Genomic DNA, 13,453 nt, shown 5'->3' on the forward strand with positions numbered 1-13,453 from the left:
GCATTTTAACCGGTTATTGATGAACTATAGGACGTATCACACATGGGACCACCATATTACAGCTTCTATTTAAAAAACAGATCCGCCCCTACGGCTTTCATCCTGTCAAATATTCCCACGCCTAATGCTTACTAGCGCCTGAAGAAGCGCACGCGGTGTCGCTTTAAAACGGGAGTAACGAGGTCCTTTCAACCGCTGTTGTCACCAGGATGGCCTCCAACCGTTCTGGTAACGCACCGTCAGTTTCCTGTTTGCGGTCCTCGACAGCCTTTCACCGATATTTACTCGCAGGCCTAGGTCCTCCCTTGGGATTGCTCTCGAAGACATCTCGGAAGGACGAGGACTCGGCGGTGTCTCGTTTTTGTTTGCCACGCCAGGATTTCCCGACAAAAGGCCCGGTGCATCGTCATCCCTTCCCCCAGTCCCTTAACACTAGGATTAGAGTCAAAAGGATTTCCAAGTTGTTCGTGTTAATTTTTCGCTTCTGCTTTTTCTTCGAGATTCCTACAACCGCCTGTCCTATGAAGAGGGTTTAAATCTCAAACAAAAATTCAGGCCAAACCAAAGTCAAGCCTCATGATGATTCCTTAAACTTCTTGTTAGTCCAACTTCCACTTTCTATTGTCTTAGTAGATTTATGTACATAGGAAAAGAAGTAGCAGCGAATTTCTGTATCCCACAACGCGACATAATATATTTTAACTGTTAAAACTGTATTTAAAACTCTTTAAAACGATTTTAATAATTGTTAACGCGTTGTTATAAGGCAATAACTGAATTTAAATATTTTATAAAAGACATTATAACAAAAAGATACATTATTTAATAAAATACATTAAATTTGGAAACCAGCAATAATTTTTATGTTACATTCAACTTACACCTACGTTTCTTCTTCAATGTGCCACGTTAAGACTCCCTGACGTTAGCGATCATTTAGAAAGAATGTAATTGTGAATATATGTTTTTATTTGCCCATCGAAGGACCACCTAGGAGCCTTTTTACCTATCGGTATAACACTATTTCAAAGAATTAGGATATTTGACCATAAAGTGCAAATTTTGAGGTTTCTTTCTACAATAATCTCCTGGGAAATAATCAGAACAAATTTCCTAGTAAACCTTTTCTCGCCTTGTGTAATCCTTTGGAAAATAGAATGAGAATCCGAAATCTATTGACTATTCTCACACAAAACCACTCATCATTCCAAGACGATGCGTCATCCACACTTATTTTTTCAAATTTCATGTTTAGGGAAAAATAAGTCACTCATCTTTTATTGTACCGAGAAATAACAAATGCTTCTTTTCTTAACAAGTTTGTTTCCATCCGTATTCATACGGATCGCTTTTATAGATACGCTTTTGAGATACAGCGTGAAAAAACACATAATCCTTCAAAAGACTTCCGAACCAAATCTTTCGTAAACCTGGAAAGGGTTAGGCCAGGTGAAAAGGGCTGTCATCTATTAGCCGTGGCAAGAAAGGGGTTTGAGAGATATTTTTGAGAGGCATTTTCTGGGCTCGTGCACAAACTGGATCCTGTCTCTCTATCGAGGTGAAGAGAAAAAAAAGAGAGAGCGAGAGAGAGAGAGAGAGAGAGAGAGAGCCCTTAAGGGCGGAAGACGCACGCCCGCTGCCCCGTCACACGATGTAGGTGAACCATGCATAACGTCGTGGCCACATTACCTTTCGACGACAATCTGCCCGCTGCTCCCTATCTCTCCCTCTCGCTTTTCCTATCTAACTTCTCTTTTCTCTTTCTCTCTCCCTATTTCTTCATCCATCCCTTATATTCACCTCTCTCTCTCTCTCTCTTATAAGTATTCACTCACTTTTCTCTCTTCGCGTCGACGTGTTTATGAGAGTATTTACGTGAAAGAGAAAGAGAGATGTTGAAAGAAAAAGGAGATTAGAAAGAAGAAAAAGAGAAGGAGAAGAAGGAGGCAGAAGAGTGGTCTTAACAAAGGTCGATCTGCCACGCACTGCACGACAGCCAGCCATTGACATCGGGTGGGCTCTGGGTAAGGAGGACTAGATTTCACGAGCCAGCGATGCAAGATCCTTCAAAGGGCGCCGACGGGCTGCCGCAAAAAGGATTCGCAAAAAAAGGACGAGGTAAGGAAAAAGAGACAGAACCACCATGGCCGCAGAAAGGGGACAGGCTTCTTCTTTAGTTAACGCTGGCTTCCGCGCACCCCGTGTTGAAGAGAAAGAAAAGACGAGAGATTGAAGGGGTCGAGACCAAGGGGGCAGGCGGCCGAGGCTAATAGAGAGGAAGAAGACGAATAAGAGGAGCGCGAAGCGGGCGAGAAACGCGGGAGGGGGGGGAGAGCGAAACTACTTGACGGCGAAATCCATCGCGATAACTTAATCCCAGGATTACGCTGCGGTTAGGTATCCGCGCGGAAATCCGATCGCGCGCGCCTGACGGGGTCCGTCAAGGCCGTTGTGAAGAAACGCGACTGCTCCGTTTCCGGTTTCTCGATTGATTTCACGAATCTCGGCCTCTTCGCTGGTGTGTACGCGATTAACGTGAGGATTATTATTCGGACGCAAAAAACCAACGTATCGCAAAGTTAGATTGTTAATTAGGTATAATTAGCGACTTTCTTTATCGATTTTTCCCCCGTGTTAACGCTTCGTGCAAAAAATATCACTCGATGAATTATATACTTCTCTCCAGATTTTAGGAGAACTCTATTGGCTGAACTAAATAGATCCAATTTTACTTGTATTCCACCGATCGTCATCGTCGCGAAAATTAATTTATCGCGGAGAGTGCTGCATGCATGCACATCGATCACGGACGTTTCGCAATTTTGAATCGGCCTGTCACGCACGTTTCAGGCAGGTTCAAGTTAGCGATTAATTGCAAACTAAAGGAGCAAAGCTTAGAGTAACTAGTAAGTAAGTAAGTAATTGTTTGGTTGGCGTTACGTACAGTACTTACAAAGCCGTGCTTGTCGCTGATGTTGTTGGTGAGCTTGAGTTTGTGAAAGCTCACGACCTTCTGCATCCACTGCTCGCCGCTGCTGGGCGAGTCCGGATGTATGTACATCCTCTTCGGCATTTCCGGATCCGCCTTACCCGCTACCATCCACCTACTGCCTCGCAACACGCGTAAGAATGTATTAGAAAGTTACCGGGTGCCGGTTATCCGTGTGTAACATGCCTCGACGACGATGAAGATACCGAGAAACGCTCCTCATCGTTATCTAGGACAAATCGCTCGGATCGAAATGCAGACCATAAGAAAATGCCCGACTAGACTATACTTTGTTTCAACATCAATTACTGTCTGATTTATTTCCCTTGTATCTCAAATGAAACGGTCTACGGGGAATATTTAATTTACATCCTCCACGCCAGAATTATCTAAAACTAGATTATAATTCGTCGGTTGAGATTTTTATTCGATATATCTGGCTAGACTCGACTGTAATTTGGAACGAGAACGTGCTAATCGCGCTTCCGATAATCAAGCGGATACCAACGGTTTCCTCGCAGGGCAACGGTAACATGCCTATGCATCTCACAACGCAAACGACGAAACCAATGATCTATAACGAGCCGAAAGAAGGCTCGAGATGACCGGTGTTCCTCGTTGGCTCGAATAACTTCGACCCGCCGCGAGCATCAACCAGACGCGATTGTTGTCTTTTAAGGGAGGCGTGTCCACCGTTCGTACTCTTTCCCGTCGTCGCAGGTGGGTCAAACTCGAGCGCGAAGGACCGAAGGAAGAACTCGTTCGACGAGTTCCAAAGTGGCTGCGGTCGCCGACGTGATGTAATCGTTCATTGTGGTCTGCGTTTCGATCGTCCGAATGTGTCGGTGTCCCGAGATGCCTCGCGAAGAGTTTTCTCGACGTGGAGAGCGCTAATCGAGTTCCCTCTGTCGGAGGAACGAGTTCGGGATCCGGGATCTGTCTGTTGCGAAAAAGTTCCCGTGTCTCGCGCGGCCGGCCGAGAGAAGTGCGCGAAAGTACGTGAAAGAAATACACGGTTGTTCACTTTTGCAGCTAAGCAAATATTTGCGCTGGACCAAATTCGAGAGAAACTCTAAACGACAACGAGCAAACAGTCGCGAGAGTCATTCTTAAATCACGAGCCGCGATATGCCGAAATATTAATGATCATCAGCACGCGATTGCTTAACGGGATTTTTAGAGAATTATAATATTTATTTGGAATACGAGCGAAATTTTGAGAAACACAGAGGTATACGCGAGTTTCACGAAGCATCTCGGTTAACTAATGTGAAGGCTTGCGATCCCCATACAAGTCGAAATAATTTCCCATGGGACCCTCCCTTATGTGGCACTTCTGCGAGAGAATCAAACATTCATTATTATTTTTTTTTTTTTTAAATAAATATTGCTTCACAAAAGTACACAAATATTTACTGGTTAAACATTTGCAAGTGAATTTTCGAAGTACCGTCCGTAACCGATTTTTCGCACGAAAAATGCAAAAATTGAGCGTGGATTTGTTACGCACGGCGGGATGGATTAATCATAAATTAAGATCGCGATATAAGTTTGCACAGGATTACAAATAAATTATCTTCGACGAGTATGAGGAATTGTTCGCAGCGCACGCTCCACACTTATTTCAGGAGAGTCTCCTGGTACAGATAGTGTAATTCGCGATCGGGACCGATCCAGGATCATTATTTCAAAATATAATTCCAAAAATTTATTTGGAATACTTTCTATGCCAGAAAAATATTTAATTAAGCGTACCTCCCAGAAAATTTTCCAAGTATTAATGTAAATATCTTTAATTCGTAATTAAAAACAATGATCCAGGATCGCTGCGATCGCGCAGGGTCAATGATATCACCTGTTGTGAAATTTATATCGGCATTCGTCCGATGCCACGATGTCCATTAGAAGTATGTAGCTAGCCTGCTTGTCTAACCCGAACACCCTCACTTTATACGCGGGAAACATGCGTCTGCGAACAATTTTGCAATCGCAAAAAAAAGACACACACCATACATTAGTTCTACCGTTCACTGCTGACTTTTCGTTATTATTCCCCATGAAAACGGGGGACCGTGCTTAAAATCATCATCTTCGGATACGACGCTTTTGGTCGGACAACCGATTTCAACGATCTCGACGCGAATTCTATTTCACAAATCCGTTTGTACTTAATGACTTTCCACTTTCAACCATTAAAAGTAAAAGAAACAAAAATAAAATACAGACATCAAGATCGGTATTGAAAGATCTCGTATACAACATGGTTCAGAAAACGCTTGAGATCGTTCACACGAGTTGTCCGCGACAGTTATATATTTTTGTGAGCGCTCTCGCTTCCCCCTACATCACGCAAAACCTCTACCTGTTGTGGAACTTGTATCTGTAGTCATCGGCGGCGACAATGTCCAGTAGAAGGATGTACTTGGCCTTGGCGTCCAGACCGGAAACTCGGAACTTCATCTGAGGAAACATCTGCCTAGACCCCCGATCAACACGTACAGTTCGATTAGATCGCTTGTTCGATTAAACGAGCTAACTTAAATTAGACTATCATGCAACTCGCAGTTATCGCACCTTATCTTAATTCGTATCGTTCTTAAACTCGTTCGATCCTTGTATAATTGACAAAAATACATTATCCCCGCGTACATGTTGCTGAAAGCAACATGTCGTTTGTTATCTCTGCGAAACACAAGGATAATGCGCGATATTTCCGATAAAAACGTTGAATTTCAGTCTAGAACGCATTTATTCAAGAATTCGCGAAAAACTCGTCTCTCGCGAGAAGCAGCTTCGGCTCGGAGGATTCTCACTCCTGAAACGAGCTGAAATGGGATGAAACGCGCGTACTCGCGCGCGAGGAACGTCGCGCGGCCGCGAGTCACGTCGGCGACACCTGGTAGAATCCTGAAAGGTCGGAATAGAAACGTGCACGAGTCAATCCCGGCCGGCTGTCAGACGGCGGACGCGCCGTTGGCTTCCGAGGCGCGCGTTCTCTGGAATAAAAACCGGACCCCGTTCCCCGGGCCAGAAACCGACGACCACGGCCGTGCTGCGCCGCGGATCCCGGTAGCGGCCGTCAAGGTGCGTTCGGCCGAGGTGCGCGTCGAGGAATTATATTCGCCCGACACGAGAGATCTGGAAAATCGTCGCTCGGAATCACGTTTTTCGGATGCGGAGATCCGCCGTCCGTGCAGCTAGCCGGTTCCATAATGAAAGTTATGCGCGACGTGTTTTTCTCGCGCTTCGAGATTCCGCACGAGGGATTGCATCGGAGCTGCATCGTCCTGCACGTGCTAATCACGTAAAAAAATAAACGTAGTAGCTACACTGTTTTTCTATATCGTAAAATGCTCCCTCGTAAAATCGGAAAAATAAACACGTTTGAAAATACGTGCACTTTGATTAACTATAGTATTGTCACTTGCACTGATGACAAAATGTATCGCACTCGTAACATTATTGCGATTCAAGAATTTTTTAATAAAAAATTAATATAATTCAACAATAATAATTGGAATATAGTAGACGTAATCAGTAAATTATACGTACATTTATATTCATCACATTTACATTATCATCACTATCATAATATATTTATATCTGACACATAATATATTTGCTATCGTAATAAAATATTTATATCTACCACGAAAATGTTCAATATACTACTAACTCCTTTGTAATATGCTTTCCAAGTTCCATCGCACTAAAATATTGCAGAATTTTATAAAGATATTTAAGAAACGCCATTATACCCTCGGACTTATGGGCACACTTCAACGTAAAGAGTTTCTTACTGCGAAAAACTCAATTACCATAATTAGGCGTTATAACTCGCCAAGTTTAAGAAAATAGATTAGCAGGCCAAGACATTATAATGTAATTATAGGCGACGGTGTACAAGGCAAGACGTTTCAGTACGTCTAGACCTGTACCCAGCAATAAAGAGTCATTAATGGCAGCAAACAAAGAATATTTGCAACTTTCCCGATTTTTTGTCTCTGTTCACGAAACTGTACTGTCCAGTCGGCTTTTAACAAATCGCTTTCCCAATAAGTAAGCAAATAAAAAATAAATATTAACTACAGAAGTTTTTGAGCAATAAAATTATAAGGAAATGTCAAGTAAAAATTATTTTATATAAGGTTCACTCAAGATTTATTGTGAATCAGACGAAATTAAGTTAATCAGCGATTCCAAAAAGATCTCGCGAATAAAGATCTGCTGAATGTCGATCGAGGGCGGTTACCGAGAAGGGCCGATCGTTCGTCTCGCGACGTCAAAGGTATCATGGGGATTTCTGGTAGCATCTGCCTACTGTCTGTCCGTTGAGACGTTCCCCGTCGAATTTCGGCGCGAGCGAGGACGAGACAGGATCTCGGCTCGGCGGCGCATTCGGTCGCGATAAACGAGACGCCGTTCTCATTCACGTCAAGGAGGACATTAAGCCGGATTATCCGCGCTATGTGAGCCAAAATATCCCGCGGGAGGAGACGCGCGCGCGAGAGTCCTGGCGATGAGTGCTGTCGACGCTGCATCGCTATAAGCAAATGCTACAGGACGCGGATGTCCTCCGTTCGACGGCGACGTGAATATTGCGTAACGCTAATTGTGAGATATTTTATTTTCGACGCGCGAAAAATGTTTTGTTACGTCACGCGCTGCAGACTTCTTAAATGTTTAACGCGAGCATTATACGACATTTAATTAATTCACATCAAATTAATCAATGACACAAGAGTGTCATTGGTCTGTTTTCGATCGATTAAGAAATGAGCCGGAGACGTGTATAAACAGCCGTTTTGTCTCTAATACATATTCAATATACCTACGAAATTAATTGCCGCAAGGACATACATAAAGCCAAAAAAAAATGCGACACTCTCACGGAATCTGCACGCAGATCTCCAAAACACTGTGTCCGCGATGCGAAGTGTGGCGCTATATTATTTGATGATCACAGACAAGACGTTTAAAAAAAAAAACCGGACGTACGTTATCACTCTGAAATCACATCACGCAGGGTTAAGATTTATCCGGTTGTCTTATGTATCATAGACGCGGCGCGACCTTCTCCTCCGTCGTACACAACTCTCAGCTGGTAGAAGCTAATGAGCGACAATACGAATAAACAAATTATGAACCGGCCGTTTTTGCCACAAGGTTGCTGAAAGCTGTAAATCGTCCGATAAAGGCGCCTTTGAGAGATCCCGCTCTCGTCTCCGTCGCCGGCTCTTTCTTTCCTTAGGCCGCCACACTTGACGACGTATCGCCGCACGAAACGATTCGATAAGACGCTTGCCACCGATCGGAAGCAGCTGTCCGTCCGTCCAAGTGACTACCATGTTTCCCAGACCCAACTTTGGGGACACACTGTCAATCGAGACAATCGCTCGTTAATCTTGTAATAGATCAAAGGTCAAAGCAACCCAAAGTATGTTCATTTATACAGCTTTATCTATATGTAATCTTTTTTCAAAATAGTGGTGGTTTCCCCTTTATCCATGTTTTATTTACCTATGACCTATGTAGATACGAAAGTGAAATCAATTTTGCGAAGACACAATATGCGTGTTTCATTTATATTTGTACCGTTGTTTTAAACTGCTTTAAACTAACGAGTGATGAAAAATGAATGTTAAGGTTAATGACTTTTTCACAGCGTTATTTATTTTGAAAACTCAACCGGGGACATAGTTTCCTCTAGAAGAAAGGGCGTGACATTCCTCAGAAAGCCGAGGAGGCGCCGCTCGGCTTTAATGGCCATCCTCCTCCCAGATTACGGGAAAGAGGCTTTCGAAGTCTACGGATCAGGGCCTTACGGCAGCGGCCGAGTCATCAGAAGTATTTATCGGCGATCCCTATCCTCATTACAGTTTATGTTGATGTCGGGAAGAACGAGAAATTAGGTGTCAGGATCGAGCCGCGTTGCTGTTGTCGACGCCGCGTCAATGTCTATGCCGGCAATAATACTAAAAATTAGATCGTAAAAAAAGCAATCGCGCGCACGATAAATCGTATTCGAGAAAATTAAACGGGACCACGGGATACGGCCCGGCCGACGCGATGGCATTCTTTTCTATGATTTCTACTTCGAGATCGCCGAGTATGATAATAAAAATTGTGTAATCTTTCGGTGTCGATTAAATTCATTTACGTAAATTTCCCAAAGAGCAGTTTTAAATTACACGTAATCCTATTATTCTTAAGCTTAATTCTTCGCGAGAAGAAATGAAAATAATACGATGCAATAATCCCGACATCGAAGTCGTGGTAAAAAGTTAAGATAATAATCGCGAAACGAGGAGTCAACGGTGTTCACTTTCTCACTTATATATGCACGGTGCATATGCTACGCCTATGTCCCGCGATTATTGCTATTAAATATGTAGCGTGTGCGACGACACAATTACATCGGGAAAACGATAACGGCAGCCGTGACGATATCGCGTTATGATTGATTCGCGGAGGTATCGCGCGATGAAACGGAATAGAATACAAAATAAAGCGGCAACGTAAAACGGGTAACTTTGTCGAGGCACCTGCTCCGTCCGACATTCGATCATCCGCCGTTTCCTTCCTCGTTTGTAATTCTTCGTCCCACTACAATGTTCAAAGGGCTTTACACATAGCAATCTCCATCTTTTTCTCTCTCTCTCTCTCTCTCTCTCTCTCCCTCTCGAGCGTCCCGCGTCACTTTATATTCCCATATGGCATATGGTATACTCCCATTTTCGAGACTCTCGATCGATCCACTGCGCGAACCTGTATCGCGGATGCCATCGCTAATAAGTTGGGAGATGCTAATCTTTTTAATCGATATATATATATAATTTATGCTCTTCTCTCTGCTCACGATGATCGCGATGATCGCGACGATCACGATGATCGCAATTAACGATCGATAGGATGGACCCATTTTTTTTATAACAGCGTATAATCCTGTCAGATTAATTGTAACTTTAACTCTCTGTGCCTCATAATATAACTATAATTAGCATATGCAAATACGTTTAATTAATTGCACGCTATATAAATATTAATTATACATGTAGGTCTTAATTATATATGCACAGAAACACGTGACACCGAACTCAGTATATTTTTATCGTCTTCATTTCGATCATTTCAACTTAACATCACCGAAACTATTTCTCCTCCCTTTCTTCCTCTCTCTCCTCCCCCTCTCTCGCTATATCTATTTATCTCTCCCCCTCTCTCTCTCTCGCCGCGTTTTGCCTCGTACACACGGAAGTGGGCTGCCAGTTTCGAGTTTAACCACAGAGATGCACTTCCGGGACACCCAGTACATCCATCCCCGGTACTGCGCTTTCCGCGGTGTATGGCAGGTGGAAGAGAGATCGCTTCCACGAAACCTCAGGAGCCCGCGGTGATGTGCAAGAGCACGACGACGACGCGAGGAGACGACGACGAGCGAAGCGCGTGCATGCATCCTCTTCCCGCCGACACAGCGTGCACACATACGCATGTCTCTCCTTCTCTCTCTCTCGTGACGACGACGCCGCGCGAGCTTTCCTCGTCCGTCCCACGAAACCACCGCTTTTGTCCTTCTCTTTCTCTCTTCTCACGTATTTGTTTCTCGGACGGCGCTAATTTTCGGCGTTACGGCTCTATCGGCGGAGCCCGATCTAGATGCGGCCTCGGGCGTTTTTTCAGCCTTTCGTGCCGGCCCTGTGGCTTCTACCTCGTTAACGAGAGACGGAGAAACGCCGGAGAAGCGGTTGCACGCCGATCGAATACGCGTATACCTCACACACGCGTACTCTGCTTTGCTCGACGAAGCATCGAGTTTCTATTTCTATAGTCGCGATGATCGCCGATTCTTAATACAGCAAAACGTGATAACTTCTTATCAAATAATTGATCACACAAACGTTCGGCAAAAATAAGAACAAGAAAAAAATGTGTATCTCGTTAAGGGGGAGGTCATGGATATTAATTTTTTCCAAATACATTAAGCTCATTAAAAAACCATCGAACTTTTGTTGATATGAATAATATTCAATCATTTATAATTGCCTGTCTCTCTTTCTCTATCGGTCAATTCATTCATTACTTACATATAACGGGAGGAAAAAATAAGAAGAATAATAAAGTTCTTTAAGCGAAAGTGATCCTACGAAACAATTTCATTCGTGAGTACCGCAGTTACGTAAATCCAAGCCTTACTCGAACATAAATAAGGAGCAGCTCGCTCCTAGCGAAATATCTCTTACGATATTGTCGATGAGTAATGACGACAAATAGGGGAGAAAAGGGACGGCGCAAGCACACAGGTGCACGTTGCTGCTGCTGCTGCTGCTGCCTTTTCTTCGTCGTTACGAGAGTCGGAGTCGCGCCGATATCTCGATGGAGATACACCCGCCGCGGCCGTCGGTTCGATGAAACCAACCGCGGATTTACGACGCGGTCAGACGCGCGATAGATGTATCGTCGTGTGAATCGCGCCTTATTTACGACAGCTGATTACGCACGCTGGTTTCGCACTTCCGAAAGGTGATATTTCTCCAAAGCGCGAACGCATTTATTAAGAATGCAAGAAGGATGCCGGAGGAATGAGGACGAACGAGATAGGCGCGAGAATGATTGAACGATCTAAATAATACATTTTAAAAAACGCGTCGAACTTTTATATTTTTATCTAAGAAAATAAAAATATGTTTTTCTTTACCGTGATTATATTATAAATACAATAACTTTTATCACAACTTTTACTAATTTATAAATGTTCAAAGATCATTTCCCTTTCAAGGAGGATTCCCTTCATCTCTTCACGCTACAATTAAGAAAGGCCCTCGAGCTCTTCAGGTGCGTACTTTTTTTTCGCGGCGCCGAGAAATTCAAACGACGCGGCGACGTGCCGATGGAACGTTACGACTTTGCGCGACTAATCGTTACGATTTCTCCCGGGTCGTGGCCGGCGGGCGTAGAAAAAGAAGCCTCGTTATTATCCCCGACGAGAGCGAGCTCCCTGGTAAGGCGTAACGACGCGGCGCGGCGGACGGATAATGCTCGTCGTCCGGCAACTGTAACGCGCATACCGCCGCATCACTTTTATGCAACGCGCCCAAGAGGGCCTGGACCGATCCTCCCCGCCCTCGCCGTCACGTTCCCTTCATTGATAAATCGAAGGGGGAAATCGTTATTTACGGCGCGTCATTACACGCGACGGGGACGCGCCACCGAAAGAATCCCGCGCAACCCGGTAGCTTTAAGTTAATTTATTTTATCGCTAAGAGCGCGCTCTGCGCGGCCACCGATGATTTGCTCTCGCGTCTCTTTCGCATGCCTATTTATTTCTCTGTGCCCGCCAATCTCCGCACCGCTCCTTATCGCCTTCCTCTCCTTCTTCAACCTCCCGCCGATCTCAGGCCACGTAACGGGTGACACGCGAATCGTGCACGGTACATAAAAGCCCTCCGCGAGTTGTAACTTTATTAAGAGATTGTTAATCGATTGAGTAATTTTCCTCTTAACATTGCTGGCCGAGTTTTGTTTAGTTTAAACCAAGAGTTCGCGTGTGTAATTAAAATTTGTCAATTTTGATGCGAATTATACATGTTTCATCAATATGACAAATAACCGCAAATTTCAATAAAAATTTCCTTTTGAAGATCACACGAGCGACCAATCTTCCTCGACCCTCCATTCCGGAAACACCGGTTGCAAGGACACCGTTAATCGTATTCTTCACGCTCTCCAAGCTAAGAAGCATAAAGTATGGGTTTAAGGAATCGCACGACGTAGGTACTCTCTGCGTAAAAGAGCCGCCGTGCAGAGGAAATTAAAAAATCCCCTCGAAACTACACCGTAAATCGACCACATCGCGAACATGCTCCTCTTCGTCTCGAATCCCGATGAATCAATCGCGTCGTATATTACAAAATTATCGCGTGCACCTCCGGCGTCGTTATTTTAATCTGCTTACGCCGTTACGCAAATTTATCAACGCGCCTCTCGTAACTATACGCGCACCGGCGTTCTCCTCGACGCTTCGATGTCGGAAAGAAGCAAAACACGCCGGAAAAGAGCGGGGAAGAGCGAGAACAGAAGGAGGCGAGGAGAGGAGACTTTATGGGACGACGAAGGGCAGGACACAAATCTATTCGCGAATTGACAGTGAAAAAGAGAAGCAAGAGGAGCGAGGAGAGGAGAGTCACCTTCTCCGCCACCTTCCTCCCCTCCTCCTTCTCGCCACCCTGTTCAATCCTCTCGGCTGCGCGAGAGTCTTGTCGAACAAATCGGTACAAACGATCGTCGTAAAGCAGTTAAGGCCGAGTTTATATACGCCTTTCTACCGCAGGGCCCCGCGTAGAGGGCCCCGAAGAGAGATGAGCGGGCGCGATAGGGAAAGCGATAGTCGCCGCTCTCGGGGCACCGCCAGGGTTTCGAGAGAGCTTCTTCTCCGTTCATCCTTCTGGCTGCATCTCCTCTTCACGG

General features: G+C 44.6%; 2 protein-coding genes across 8 annotated transcripts in view; both read right to left on the reverse strand.

Moving 5' to 3' along the window:
- LOC139821293 (Fanconi anemia group J protein homolog) overlaps window positions 1-13,453 on the reverse strand; it is a 182,876-nt gene that overhangs the window by 137,588 nt on the left and 31,835 nt on the right. The gene's annotated exons all lie outside the window — the stretch shown is intronic.
- Bi (T-box transcription factor bifid) overlaps window positions 1-13,453 on the reverse strand; it is an 85,807-nt gene that overhangs the window by 49,293 nt on the left and 23,061 nt on the right. For 2 of the 7 annotated variants that reach the window (XM_071792299.1, XM_071792306.1), the window contains exons 3-5: window positions 5,352-5,465; window positions 4,845-4,958; window positions 2,945-3,107 (exon numbers count right to left, since the gene is read on the reverse strand). In XM_071792299.1, coding sequence (XP_071648400.1) covers window positions 2,945-3,107; window positions 4,845-4,958; window positions 5,352-5,465 — 391 coding nt within the window. The remainder of the gene's footprint in view (window positions 1-2,944; window positions 3,108-4,844; window positions 4,959-5,351; window positions 5,466-13,453) is intronic. The other 5 variants (XM_071792324.1, XM_071792340.1, XM_071792314.1 and 2 more) reach the window with 4 other exon arrangements.

Source organism: Temnothorax longispinosus, chromosome 1 (genome assembly GCF_030848805.1).
Source record: "Temnothorax longispinosus isolate EJ_2023e chromosome 1, Tlon_JGU_v1, whole genome shotgun sequence".
Classification (NCBI taxonomy): Eukaryota; Metazoa; Arthropoda; class Insecta; order Hymenoptera; family Formicidae; genus Temnothorax; species Temnothorax longispinosus.